Source organism: Pelodiscus sinensis, chromosome 1, assembly GCF_052426305.1.
Source record: "Pelodiscus sinensis isolate ZL-2025 chromosome 1, ASM5242630v1, whole genome shotgun sequence".
Lineage (NCBI taxonomy): Eukaryota > Metazoa > Chordata > Testudines > Trionychidae > Pelodiscus > Pelodiscus sinensis.
The window spans coordinates 70,219,566-70,233,441 of NC_143052.1; the positions used below are offsets into that span (position 1 = coordinate 70,219,566).

Consider the following 13,876-nt stretch of genomic DNA (forward strand, 5'->3'; position numbering starts at 1 on the left):
CATCTCAGAAGTCCTTCAAAAGAACTAAACATCTTAGAGATGAGGAGAAAAAGAGAGTCTGGCAAGAATGTTTTATTTTTAAACCATTTTAAACCCCTTCCTTTCTGTGTTCAAGAATCCAGAAAGGGCTTATGCGTTTCTTTTTTGTTTGTTTGCCAAAGTTATGTAAGTAACATATATTTGAGACAGACTTTCAGAAAGGAAGCCTAAAAGTCATAATTGTAGGAGTTATTCTAGATATACAAAGGGTTATAACAAGGACTATAACAGAATGAACAAAGTAGATGTAGGTTAAGGATCAGCAAGAGCTTAATGACAAACAATACTAGCCTCGAGAATCTACCACTAACAGTGGTGGGAATCCCATTAGCTTACATTTAACTGGAGAAAGCACTAGTATAATTACTCTAACCTTGCATTGGCAGGAGGATAGCATGAATGATTATGGTGATCTCCAACTCCTATAAAATTAAAAGACTTGTCTACAACATGGGCTGATGCACATGATGGGTTTGTAATTTCTAAAGTGTACTAACATGATTCACATTAATCAGCCCATGTAGACCCTGCTGGCGTACACTGAATGTTCCCCAGCAAACAATCACAGAGCGCTAACTGGATCTATATAGGCCAATATGAACATATAAATGATGAGTACCAGTCTGTGTAGAGACAAGGAAATTTCCATGGCAGAGGTCTCAACAGCATTCAAATAAATGTGCAAATATTAAATACATTACTATATTAGTACTGTAGACTGATGCTTGTCCTCCAGCATGACACAGCTAGATACCAATGAACTGTTGTTTAGAGCCAAATTCTGTATTTCTCACCATGCACGAGAAGTTCCCACTTATCTGCGCTCAATAGCATTTCATGTAAAAATATTGAAGACTCATGGAATTGAACTTCACTGAGAAATGGCTGCTAATAAGAACTAGGTATGTAAACGAGCAGTCAAGTATACGATTAACCGATAAGCCGAGGCTTATCAGTTAATCTTCTTTACTACTTGCATTGCTTTGTGGCAGCAGCCCCTATCTGTGGCAAGCATAGGCCCGCTGTAGGCAGAGGCTGCTTCACAGCAGCAGCGCCTGTCCGGAGGGTCTGAGCTCCCCATGGACAGAGGCTGCAATGTAGACAGAGGCTGCTGCCATTTCGCCCCTCCCACAGCCTCTGTTAGAAGGGTGCTCGGACCTCCGCCGACAGGGGCTGCTGCCACCCTATGTTGCTGCTTCTGTCTCCGAGTCAGCAGCGTGGGGAAGGCCGGCAACTGGTCTGCAAGGGAGGCTGTTTTTTAAACTGGCTCCCCTCACGGACTGGCTCCTGCCTTGCACCCCATGTTGCTGCCTCTGATACGAAGGAAGTAGCGTGGGATGGCAGGGGGCTCCCTAGGAGCGGGGCTGAGTGCACTGGCTGCCGGCCCCACCCACCGGGATTATAGTATAGTCAAGTAACAGTTAAGAATTCACGGGATTACTTGACTATTCTATTACCTGCTATCTAACATCCCTAGTAAGAACCAGCACAATGCAGTAACTTGTACTGATAACTGGGAGGCACATTAAAAATAAACAAACTTTGCAAATTTGCAAGTGATATGTGAGTATATCCCAGATGGTTTAGTCTGTAGCATTTGACCTCGTTTTAGCCTAAAGAAAGGAAGAGAAGCAGTAGGGAGGAGACATGGATTTTTTTCTGAATTCTCTGTATAAGTGCATGGGCCCAGAAACACCCCCAAAATAAGGTATAGCAGTCACTAATGTATTCAGAATGGTTTCTGAAGTTGTATATGAAATTCTCATTGTGAGTATTCTGTTGAGCATGTCACACCAAATCACCCTTTCCAAGTGAAGTCAGAGTGCAGGAGAGAGAAAATTGTCAGTTAAAAGACAGCGCTCCAGACTCAATAGCTATTCCATGGAAGACTAAAAGGCATGTCTGCAACAACGCTGTATCCCAACACCTGTACCACTTTCAATACAAAAAAGTTCTATTCCAGATCTACTAGGTAGGAAAGCTCTCAGTTGGAATAAGATTTGGTTCATCATGGTGTATTTCACAGACCATATTTTAATGGCCAGGTAACATGTGGAATTTACATCTCGCTATCAACAGCTTTAAACTGGAATTCTCTGTCTGCTAAAGAGGATAGAAGTAACACTGATAGAGGTAGGATCTGTAAATTCTTGCCTGACTTAGCTGCAGAGTGGACTCATTTAAATTAAAATTATTTAAATAGTTATGTATATCAGCAACTAAGGAACCTCGATTTAAATAACATGTTTTAATAGAGTTTTGAATTTGTACTTTCATTTTTTAAGAGGTTGATACTCAGGATTGGTAACCTCTAAAACATGCTAACAGACTTGGTCGGATAATACACATGATTAAAATATTTGTATAGAAGGGTACAGAGCTTGCTCAGGAAGGACAGGTAGGGAAAAAGGGAGGTGGTGTTGCCTTAACATTTAAAATGTATACACTTGGGCTGTGTCTAGACTGGCAAGTTTTTCCGGAAAATCAGCCGCTTTTCCGGAAAAACTTGCCAGCTGTCTACATTGGCCGCTTGAATTTCCGGAAAAGCAATGATGATCTCATGTAAGATTGTCAGTGCTTTTCTGGAAATACTATGCTGCTCCCGTTTGGGCAACAGTCTTTTTCTGAAAGACTTTTGCGCAAAAGGGCCAGTGTAGACAGCACAGTACTGTTTTCTGCAAAAAAGCCCCAATCGTGAAAATGGCGATTGGGGATTTTTTGCGGAAAAGCGCGTCTAGATTGGCCACGGACGCTTTTCCGCAAAAAGTGCTTTTGCGGAAAAGCATCCTGCCAATCTAGATGCGCTTTTCCGAAAATGCTTTTAATGGAAAACTTTTTCCGGAAAATCATGCCAGTCTAGACGTAGCCTTGGACTGAGATTGAGATGGAAACAGAAAATTGACTTGAGAGTCTCTTGGTAACGGTAAAAAACAAGGGTGACATCATGGTAGGAGTCTACTACAGACCACCTAACCAGGAAGAAGCTCACATGGCCTCTCCCCCAGCTGGTCAACTGAGCTCCCTGCCTGCATGGGAGCTCTGAGCAGAGTTCAATAAATAGCTGTGCAGTCACACAACTGTGCAGCTTACAGGGAACTTAGGTCACCAGCTGAGTGGGCTGGGCTCTGGGACCAAGATGGATCTTTTTGTCCCCTGATGTGGAGAGGATTCATGTGGGTAGCTGAGCGACACTGGATTCTGCACTTTGAGGCTCAGAACTGAGTACTGCTTGAGTCAGCATTTGTTATTTACTTTACATTTCCAAGGTGTTTGCGGTTGATTTTGTGCCCTTGCTTGTGGTGGAGTTGGTTTCTCATTTTGTGTTGCTCTGTACCATGCTGCTTTATCTTGGATCCAATCTTTTAATAAGCACAAATACAGACTACCCTGGCTTAACCAAAACATCAGGGACAGCAGGTATCCGAGGTGGGGGAAGGCATTGCCTTCCCAAACTGCCAGGAATGGCCCCAACCTCACTCCACCTGAAGAATCCCTACTGTAAAATTACTTGGTGGCGGTTTGTTCAGTATTGTCACTTTGAAGGCAGTTACCACAACATTCACATCTTGAACACCATCACAACTGGTATGCTTATTAATAGACTAGCTAAGGACCAAGAGCCTGGAGAATAAATTAGCACTTCAAAGTCCATGTATGCTAAGACTGAAGCATATTACAAGGCATGAGGCCTTCCTAAACTCTATCCAGTGTCAACGCAAGTATTGGAGGACTTCAGTCATCAGGATGCCACTTGACCAACTTTCAAAAGCACTAAATTGACATCTTTACAGAAATAACACAAAAGGCAAAATTAATCACCCATTTTGGTGAGTTCATCTCCATCAATTAATACACTTAACGTATAGTTGCACACAAAAAATGCCAACAAGACCGTGTTGTATTAGGTAGTAAACACATGCAAAATAAAGTGTGTCCCTAGCTCAAAATATATATAAGCACAAGAGGAGACAATTAGGATGAAGACAGGAGTATCAATGAAATTATCATAGTACAATCTAGCCCAAAAGTGGGGAACCTTTCTTGGTTCAGGGGCTGCTGACCCACAGAAAAAAAAACATCAGTTGGGGACCACACGTAAGTGATAAGCAAAAAAAAAAAAAAAAAAAAAAAAAAATCCCAACCACACAAAAACACACTAATCCTCATTGACATGGCCTCTGACAGAGAGAGAAAGACACTAACATTCTCCCAGTCCCCTCACACACAGAGCCTGGTAGATTTTGTTTGCTTTAGCCCCTTGGAGAAGAGGTAGGGGGGGTTGGAGCATCACTGTGGGCTCCCCAATGCTGGTTGGGAGCCCTGAGCCTTGGGGGCTGGATCCAGGCAAGCCGGGGAGCACATCCAGCCCCTGACCTTTATGTTTCCCACTCCTGATCTAGCCTATGGCTTTTATCCATCTGTTCCAAAACCCTTAAAAAATATTTACACGTAGGTCTCAGTTTGGTGAGCAAAAGGAGAGCCATTAAAGAACACAATGAATGCTTCATCACATCTATATAATCAGCCATAATGGTAATTTTAAGGGCTTTATAAAAAAAAGTTTTAGGAAGTTAAATATGGAGGAACTGCATTGCTCATCAAGTAAAAGACAGGAGAAGTACTGATCGGCAGGAACCACCATCTCCTTGTTTAAAATGTTTGTTAAAGTTAAGAGACATTTTACCGAAAGACCATTCCTAAATAAGTATATACACTACAGCATGAATCAAATTATAAAACTGTTGCAATGAAATTTTAGCCGCTTTTAGAAAATATACCATAATTAGCGGTCAGTAGCGCAGAAGGGCATGGTAAAATAAATCTGGGAAAACACCGAACAGAACAAAGTAATAAGACAGCATACTTTTGGCTAAATACACAGCATACTTTTGGCTAAATACACAAGCATCTCATCTAATTCTTCACAAATATATTAAAGACTCTTTTCCACTTCTATAGTCAAAACAGAAAACGAACAATGAAAACTCAAAATTAACTGGTGAAAATACAGCAGACTAAGAAAGAGTATTTTTATTTAAATAATTAAAGAAATGCCTATCCAAGGCCATAGCCAACCAAACACACCATTAACTACATAAGTAAATCTCAAATGCATTAAATGGTCAATTTGCTAGGAATTCAGCCAGCCAGCCACCCACAAAAACTTCTTTCTGCCCCATCTAGGAAGCATACCCCCTACTTTCTCCAAGAAACTCAATACCTGTCCTTGCAGCACGGTCATAAGGTCAACAAAAATCCAGGCTGTGTCCAACCAAAGGGATATTATAGTCTCAGGAAGGTTCACTAGATAGAGCATGCCAGATTCACATTCACAACAGATCTACTACAGAAAGATCCTGGCGTTCAAGGGAGGAGGGAAGGGAAGGGGAGGAGAGGGGAGGGGAGGAACAAAACAAAAACAAAAACAAAACAAAAACAAAAAAACACACCACTAGCTGTCTGGAAGAGGATTTAAGCTTTAGACATAAGAAATTAGACTTCTCTAAAGGTACGTCTACACTAGCCCCCAGTTCGAACTAGGGAGGCTAATGAGGGTGACCGAAATTGCTAATGAAGCGTGGGATTTAAATATCGCATGCTTGATTAGCATATTCCTGGCCGGTCGCCATTTTGGAAACGGACTAGCCCAAAGTAACTACCCGCGTCTACACACGGCAGAGAAGCGGGATTCTGAGATAAACCCCTTAGCTTGAATTAACTGTTAAACCTCATTCCACAAGGAGTCACGTTATTTTTTGTGACAAAACTGGAACAAAGCAGGCATTGAGCAGTTCTTCCTTCTTATCTTTCACCATCTACTGAAGCAAAGAACGCATCCACTGCCATGTCTTGCACTAGGGCATAAAGTGTAATGAAGAAGTGCACCAAACTCCATGTGGCTGCTTTACTTATGTCTTTGATAGGTATGCTCTGGAGTGAGGTTGTGCTAGTAGCTTGCATTCTAGTGGAGTGAGCCTCTAGCCCTGCATAAGGAGGTTGGCCCAAAAGCTGCTAGAAAAATTGATGCAGTCAGAAATCCAAACGGAGAGTCCCCAGGTGGAGATGGCCTATTGCAGTGAATAGGTGAGGGGACGTTGACAGGTTTTGTTCTCTGCAAGTAGAAAGTCAGTGCTTTCCTAACATTGACGGAATGTAGCCTACATTCTCGTGTCGAGGCACATGATTTCCTTTTTAAAACAGGAGAGACGATCACCTTGATAGGATTTTAGAGAGCAGACATAAGGATATTTTCTCCTTGTGGAATGCGGTGAATGGGTCCACCAGCCTAGGACAGAGTTCACAGACTCTCCTCACTGCAGTGATAGATACAAAGGCGGCAACTTCCATGGAAAGGAGAGACAAGGAGGAGGCTGCCAGTGACTCAAAGGAGAGGGAAGTTTCAATAAAACTGAGAACATAAAATTCAACTCCCATTGACCAGAGATTATTTGGCAGAGAGGGAAGGTTCTGAGGAGGCCTTTCCAAAAATCTAAGGTGTATAAAAACAGAGAAGCCCTCAATTGTTGGAGGGAATGTGCTAGCTGTGGCTAAGTGGACCATCAACATGCTGAGGGTGAGACCTGATGGACTTCACAGATAACATTTAATCAACCACAGAGATTTTCACCTCTTCTGGTAAAACTTCTTTAAGTTGGGCCCAACAGGAAAAGTGGTGTTATCAGACTGAATGGAAGTATCTAAATTGAGTCCTACCTGCTGTTAGAGACAGCCAGGAAGCACACTCATTCTAGAGTAGATGCCCATCAAATTACCATATACGGAGATGGAGTGGATATAGATTGGGGTACCTGATTCTGTCATCAAGTTGGAAGAGGAGGTCAGGTAAATCCAAGATGGGAATCAGGGGACAAGAGGACATACAGAGAAAATTGAGGAACCAGAACTATCTGGGTCAGAAGGGTGCTATGAGGATTACCATCACCCTGTCTCGTTGGATTGTGAGGAGAACTTGAGGTAAAAGTGGCAGAGGAGGAAATAGGTAACTGAGTTGGTCTCCCAGGGTGATGCTACGGTAGGAGAGCATCACCCTGGGAGTAACAGTCCAGTGCCTTCTCTGGAGCAGTTCTTGGTGCATTTTCTGTTGGTCTGAAAAGTGAGTTGGTTCATGGCAGGGCTCCCAACTTTGAAGCTATCGCATCATGAAGCTACCACTCACTTGCAAAGTGCTTGTTGAACGAATCCACAAGCACATTCTGTGTTTGCAGAGTAAATTGCAGATACAGTTATCTGGTGTGTGATGTACCAGTTCTAGAGCTTAACCACTTCTATGCAGAGGGTGGAGATTCTCAGACCCCTTGTTGACATAGAAAACTATGCTGGTTTTAAAGGCTGACATGAGGAGGATATGATGAAATTGAAAGAGTGGGAGAAATGATTTTCATGCCTTTTGCACTGCTCCAAGTTTCAGGATGATGTGCATTCTCTGCATTCAAGAGGTATCTGCATGCCTTTTGCTGTATGGTTGTTCATATGAGCTCCCTAACTTATCAGGGAGGTGTCAGCAATGGTAATTTGCTTGGAGAAGGGAGAAGAAAGAGAACCCCGAACAAAACATAATGGGAAGATGGCGGGAGGTGTCTATCCACCATAGTAGGGATGATAGTACCTTGGCCAGAATCTTCAGAATGAGGACCAGAGAGTGATGGCTTAGCAAGTACATGGAATGGAGCTATGTCTGATGCAGTAAATATGAAGTCTTGCAGAAACAGGTAACAAACACAAAGCTATGTGGTCCAGACAGACGGGCAAGTCTTGACCAGTACATATGGGTCATTCTGATGTGAGAGATGATGCTGTTCATTTCTTGAAACCTGTCTGTGGGCAGGCATGAGTGACACTAACTCAAAACAGTTCCCTGTAACCCCCATATTCATCATGTATAAGTGGCTGTGATATTTCAAACAAAGCTCGATTTGTAAAATATCATATTAAAGGTGAATCTCCTGAGCCTTATTGTTCCATCCAAATATATGTATACAGATAGTGTATAGTAAGTTATGAGATTTTGCTGTCTCCTTGTTACTAAAATACGTAGTAAATTTGCTAGTGGCATACAATGGGCCCCTACCCAGGAGGTGTTCAACAATCAATCAGCAGGGGAGTTGTAATCAAGGGATTTACAATTCACTCACAGCGGAGCAAGCACCACACAATGGGAACTGCACAACCTCATGACTCAGTTGCAGAAGACCACTCCAGAACTGCCCAACCTAGTGACTTAACAGGAGATTGGTACAGGCTTAAGCAGTCTGCATATTAAGAATTGTAACATCCAGTAAGGTGAGAAAATTGCTTGATCTAAATCAGGTATGGGGAACATTTTTTTCCCCCATTGGAGGCCACTGGCCCACAGACAAAATAGATCAGATCAAAACACCTCACTGACCTTGCATCCAAGTCAAACAAAAGACATACTCAGCTCACGCTCATTCAACTTGTGGCACCACAGATCCGCTTGTGCCCTACAGGGAAAGGATGCCGAGGCTCGGAGTCTTGCCTCACTATGGGCCAGATCAAAGTTAGCAACCCATGGGCTGTAGGTTCCCTACCCCAATCTAAATACTGCATTGTGCAATAAGGTTTAAGATTTAGACTGCGTGATTATCTTGTATTTTCTTCGGCAACTATCTCTGAACTCTTATGCCTACCACTTATGAACACTTAAAATCTTTCAGTTAATAAATATGTTTTATATTTTGCCTAAAACAGTGAGGTTTAGTTGAAGTGATTGAGATGTTTTAAGTTTCTACCTGCTAGAAAAGAAGATTAAATACATCATTTGGGCTGGCACAGGTTGACCCAAAAAGGGACATGTATATTTAACAAATTTAAATCTCTTATCACACAGAAAAAACAACAACATTCATAGATTAGATTTTTCAAGAAGAGTCCTACATTCTGCTATGCCACTTGGTATAGTTAACAATTAAATAAACCTCTCTGCATCAAGTTATACTTTTGAAGTAGTTTTACAAATGTATGAACATCCTTGCATAAAATACAGAAACAGTTACAAGACTATGTGCACTCACCTTTATTCATTGTCACAATACGGAATATTTCTACATAATGTCATAATACGGAATATTTCTGCACAATGTCACAATGTGGAATATTTCTCCACAAGACAGTATGTACTGTGTGTAAAACAGTGTCATGAGCTATGCTATTATCCTCTGCTGCTGCGCAATTAACTTTTGTTTTAGTGGTATTAAGAAGGGCAGGCAATGAGCTTTGGCTAACAGAATAAATTTAAGGGTATGTCTACACTATGGAACAAAGTCAAATTAAGATGAGCAACTTCAGCTATATTAATTACATAGCTGAAGTTGAAGTACCTTAACTCAAATTTTGGCTCTGTCCACACTGCAGAAAGTTAAAGAGAGAACACTCTTCCTTCGACTTCCCTTACTCCTCGTGGAAGCAGGACTACTGGCATCAACCAGAGCGCCTCTCAGTTTGAATTAGCCGCCTTTACTAGACCCACTAATTCGAATCCTGGGAGATCAACAACAGCAGCTTCGATCATTCTCTGTAGTGTAGATGTACCTTATGTTAATTATATTGGAAGCTTTTACACCATAGCATACTTAGAAACAAACTTCCTTCTTCTGAAGTCTCAGTTTTGAAAGCAATATTTTGCCAATAATTGAACTGATGTCACATATTCCAACCCAAGCAAACAACTGCTAAATATGGAATTTTTTAAATCCTTCAGTAAAAGAAGTAGAGATCTCTTACCATGGCTATGGACGGTGCCTGGACTGAGTGCTGGCTGCAGTAGATCTTTGGTTGGAGTGAGATGGGCTTCTTTCCCCTGGCGCTGGCTCATCTTTCCTGGAGTCAAAAGGTGCGGTTCATCACTGTTAGTTACCACAGCTGAAACAAAAAAAGATTACAGAATTCTATGCATAACAAGGAAATAAGAGATAGCAATTTAATAATATTTAATTACTAACAATATGTCCCAGATAGTCAGTCTTTGGGACTTACATTATCTAACTCACAGTGCACTTTCTTCTTGAACAGGCAAAAGATTTCCCTAACAGCAAGTTGCTTGGGTGGTCAGGGTATATAGATGGCACAAGACTGATCTGCGAGAGAGAGGCAGCAGAGGAGAAGAGTATTGGGAATCAGGAACACTGTGCAGCCTGGAACCCTCGATACTAACCCATTGCAAAACACATTCCTGTATGTATAGTGGCAGGTAATACTTGAAATCTAGCTTCCTTTCCAAACCCAGTCTATAGAAATCCTTTGTACAGCTATAAGCCCATAAGAGCTGTTCATGAACACAGGCCACAGCTACAGCTGCCAGCTCAAGTGTCTCAGTTGCAAGATCATGTGTCTGTTCCTAAAAAGCTATCAATGGATGCATGTTACCATAAAAAGCATGTCACCCTCTGATGAGGGAATGGGCAAGGGAGCAATGTTACTGGAATGAGTAGTCATGACTAATGAAACAAGGAGGGGAACACACATCAAACTGAATAAGGCAAGATTACAAATGATGCTTAATTCAACACGTCACCACATAGCAGGCTGCAAAATAAGATGTGAGCCACTTAAGCTACAAACTTCTCCATGCCTTAAGATTTCTACAGGTTTCTTCAGTTTCAGCCTCTAAAAATTGTACATTTCAACCATATCCAGTTCGTAGTTGAAATTTCCAGACATAAAATTCCACGGAATAGATAGATCCCTGATGCCTGTTTTCATTACTAGTACCACTAACTTATTTTTGACCCAAAGGTGGTGATGACCAGTGATGACAATATAAAGAGGAAAAAGGACAGTAGTAGTCCCCACTAGGGATGTAAGCGACTATCAGAGAGAGAGAGAGAGAGAGAGAGGCGCAGCAAGGAGGGGCAGAGGAGATCAGAAGCCAGTGCTGGGAGAAGCCGGCTTAAAAGCTGGTTCCCTCCAGCACAGTCTCTGTGGGGGCAAAGGGAGATAAAGGCACAGCAGGAAACAGCATGAGTGGGGACTGAAGCGGTCTCCGCTCATGCTGGTTCTGCTGCAATTCTGCTTTTGAAAATGTACAAGAGCCCTGCTGGGGCTCTACATTTCCAAGGCTTAGGCACCACAGGGAGCATGGGGCTAGGGTGGGGTTCCTGCGGGGCTTCCTATTGAAATATACAAGAGCCCCACTGGGGCATTTCAAGGCTGAAGTGCTGCAGGGAGCGTGGGATCAGAAAGGAGTCCAGCACTAACCCCATGCTCTATGCGAGGCATCTGCTTTTGAAATGTACAAGAACGCCATTGGGGCTCTTGTACATTTCAAAGGCTCAGGTGCAGGCCCTGCACTCCCTGCGGGGCTTCCACTTTGGAACGGTAGCAAGAGCCCTCCTGAGCTCTTGCTATAGTTCAAAGGCTGAGGCATCCTTATCAACTCAAATAGTTGATGGGAATCCCATCGACTATTCGCTTAGTTAATTAATCTAAATTTAACATCCTTAGTCCCCACTGAAAAGCTCTACTCTGGACAAACTACAAAGAACACTGCTGTTGCTTGCTGGTCAGGAAAACTGAGTCAAAAAACAGCACTTTCCCAGTTAGGAGGAGGAAGAAGAAAAGGGGGAAAGAACAGTGTTAAAGTCAAATGCTCTTTCTAGAGATGCAAACGTATCAGTGCTGGGATGAAAAGGTCCAAGAGATCTATACAGGAAATAAAACTCCACTTTACAGTTCTGATAGACTGCGAGCAATCTTAAGAAAAAAATATTATTTGAAAAGAACAGTGTCATAATTTGTTTTAAAACAGCAACTTTGAAGTATGACAGATACACCATTACCTTTTGAAATTCTAGAGTGTTACACCCCTCTCCTAGTACTTGATTCAGCCAAAGAAGCCTTTCATGTTTTTTCACATCTCTACCTTTTTACTGCTGCAATGGAGCTGCAATTTCATTTCTGCTTTTACATAGAGTAGTGTACCTGACAATTTGAAGAGCGTTACCATGTATAGAACTATAATGCCCTCTGCTGGTTCCTGTGTAGTACTGGAAGTGAAGCCACTTCAAGTTCGAATCATAGAGTTGAAAGAGACCTTAGGAGGTCACCAAGTCCAATCCCCTACCCAAAACAGGACCAATCCTAACTAAATCATCCCAGCCAGGGTTTTGTCAAGCCAGGGCTTAAAAACCTCTAAGGATGGAGATTCCACCACCTCTGTAGGTAACTTATTCCAGTGCTTCACAATCCTCCTAGTGAAATAGTTTTTCCTAATATCCAATCTAGAACTCCGCCACTGCACTTAAAACCATTGCTCCTCATTCGGTCACCTCTCTCCATCCTCTTTGGGACCTCTCTTCAGGAAGTTGAAGGCTGCTATCAAATCCCCCCTCACTTCTCTTCTGTAGACTAAATAAACCCAAATCCCTCAGTCTCTCCTCATAAGTCATGTGCTTCAACCCCCTAATAATTTCTGTTGCCCTTCATTGGACTCTCTCCAATGAGTCCACATTCTTTTTTTAATGATGGCCTGGTATAGAACACAATACTCCAGATTGCCAAATGACCAAACTGCCTCCAATTGTGTGTCCTGGTGTTGTGTGCACTCACCTATGTGCTCACACAAAAAATGAGGTTTACAGAATCTTTCGAAAAAGCACCCCGTTTTCGAAAGAACTGCATCTAGACTGCGGTTTCAATTTCAAAAGAGCACCATTACATGATTATGCAAATGAAGCATGGGCTATTTAAATCCCGGCTTCATCTGCACTTTCAAAGTGCTTCATTTACATCCCTCTGCCGACAGAGGGATGTAATCTAGACGTAGCCCAAGCAAGCTCTTCAAAAACAGTTCATCTGTAAAGCGGAAAACAATCAGTAGAAGAGAAAAGAGATCAGCGTTGCTCAACTCCAATGATATTTGTCAGCATAATGTTATAGAACAGTAAGAAAGTGAATGGAAAGTTTTCATTGCATGTGAACTTCTGTCTGTACTGCAGAAGCTAATACAGCAAGCACAAGCTAGGAATCATCTGTCTTGTTTGTTTAGAAAACCCCTAAGCCTTCCCCCTAATCGCTATGGGCTCTCCTTCTGGCATGTGCCTGGAGAGTGGGCCAGATGATCCTATGGGCAATTGAACCTATTCAAGCTCACAGGCTAACTCTACACAGCAGCATCATTTTGGAATAACTGACATTCCGAAATAACAAAGAGCACATCTATACAGCAAGCCGTTATTTGGAAATAATGGCAAGCTGGAGGACCTCTTACTCTGACTCCTGTAACCCTCATTTTATAAGGGGTAAGGGAAGTCGAAGGAAGAGTATTCTTCCTTTGGCTTCCTGCTGTGAAGACAGCACCAAAACCCAATCTAAGCTATTTCATCTTCAGCACAATTGACGCAGCTGAAATTGTGTAGCTTAAGTCGACTTCTGCCTTGCTGCGAAGATGTGCAAGTAGCTTTTATTAAAGGTGCTGAAGACTCCAACTGAAGTCAATGGAAGCAACAAGCACTTATGCATCTCTGTACAATTATGCCCTGTATGTCTTTGATAGGTTCAGCTGGAAACACTTAACAGCCCTAGTCCACTGTAAATGCTAACAGCAGTAATTTAAAAACAATTCAAATGAATAATTTTCAAAAGTTATTTACTATGGTAAGTAAATGAAAAAAATGCAAACAGATGTTTGGTACCAAAGAAATCCTCCTGAGTTTAAAAAGGAATTAAAATGCCCAGTGTACTCCCAACATGTGGAATTGAACCTGGAGTCTCTGGGGCTTAATCCATGAAACACTACAGTTTGAGCTAAAAGCCAGTGGCCTCCAGCAATGCTGAAGCAGCCCCTGCCTGCAGTGAAGGT

The 13,876-nt window shown here is 42.2% G+C and overlaps 1 protein-coding gene across 5 annotated transcripts in view; it reads right to left on the reverse strand.

The window, feature by feature from the left end:
• OSBPL8 (oxysterol binding protein like 8) overlaps window positions 1-13,876 on the reverse strand; it is a 154,897-nt gene that overhangs the window by 78,290 nt on the left and 62,731 nt on the right. For all 5 annotated transcript variants that reach the window (XM_075932114.2, XM_075932119.2, XM_075932151.2 and 2 more), the window contains one exon: window positions 9,802-9,939. In XM_075932114.2, the coding sequence (XP_075788229.1) occupies window positions 9,802-9,939 (138 nt within the window). The remainder of the gene's footprint in view (window positions 1-9,801; window positions 9,940-13,876) is intronic.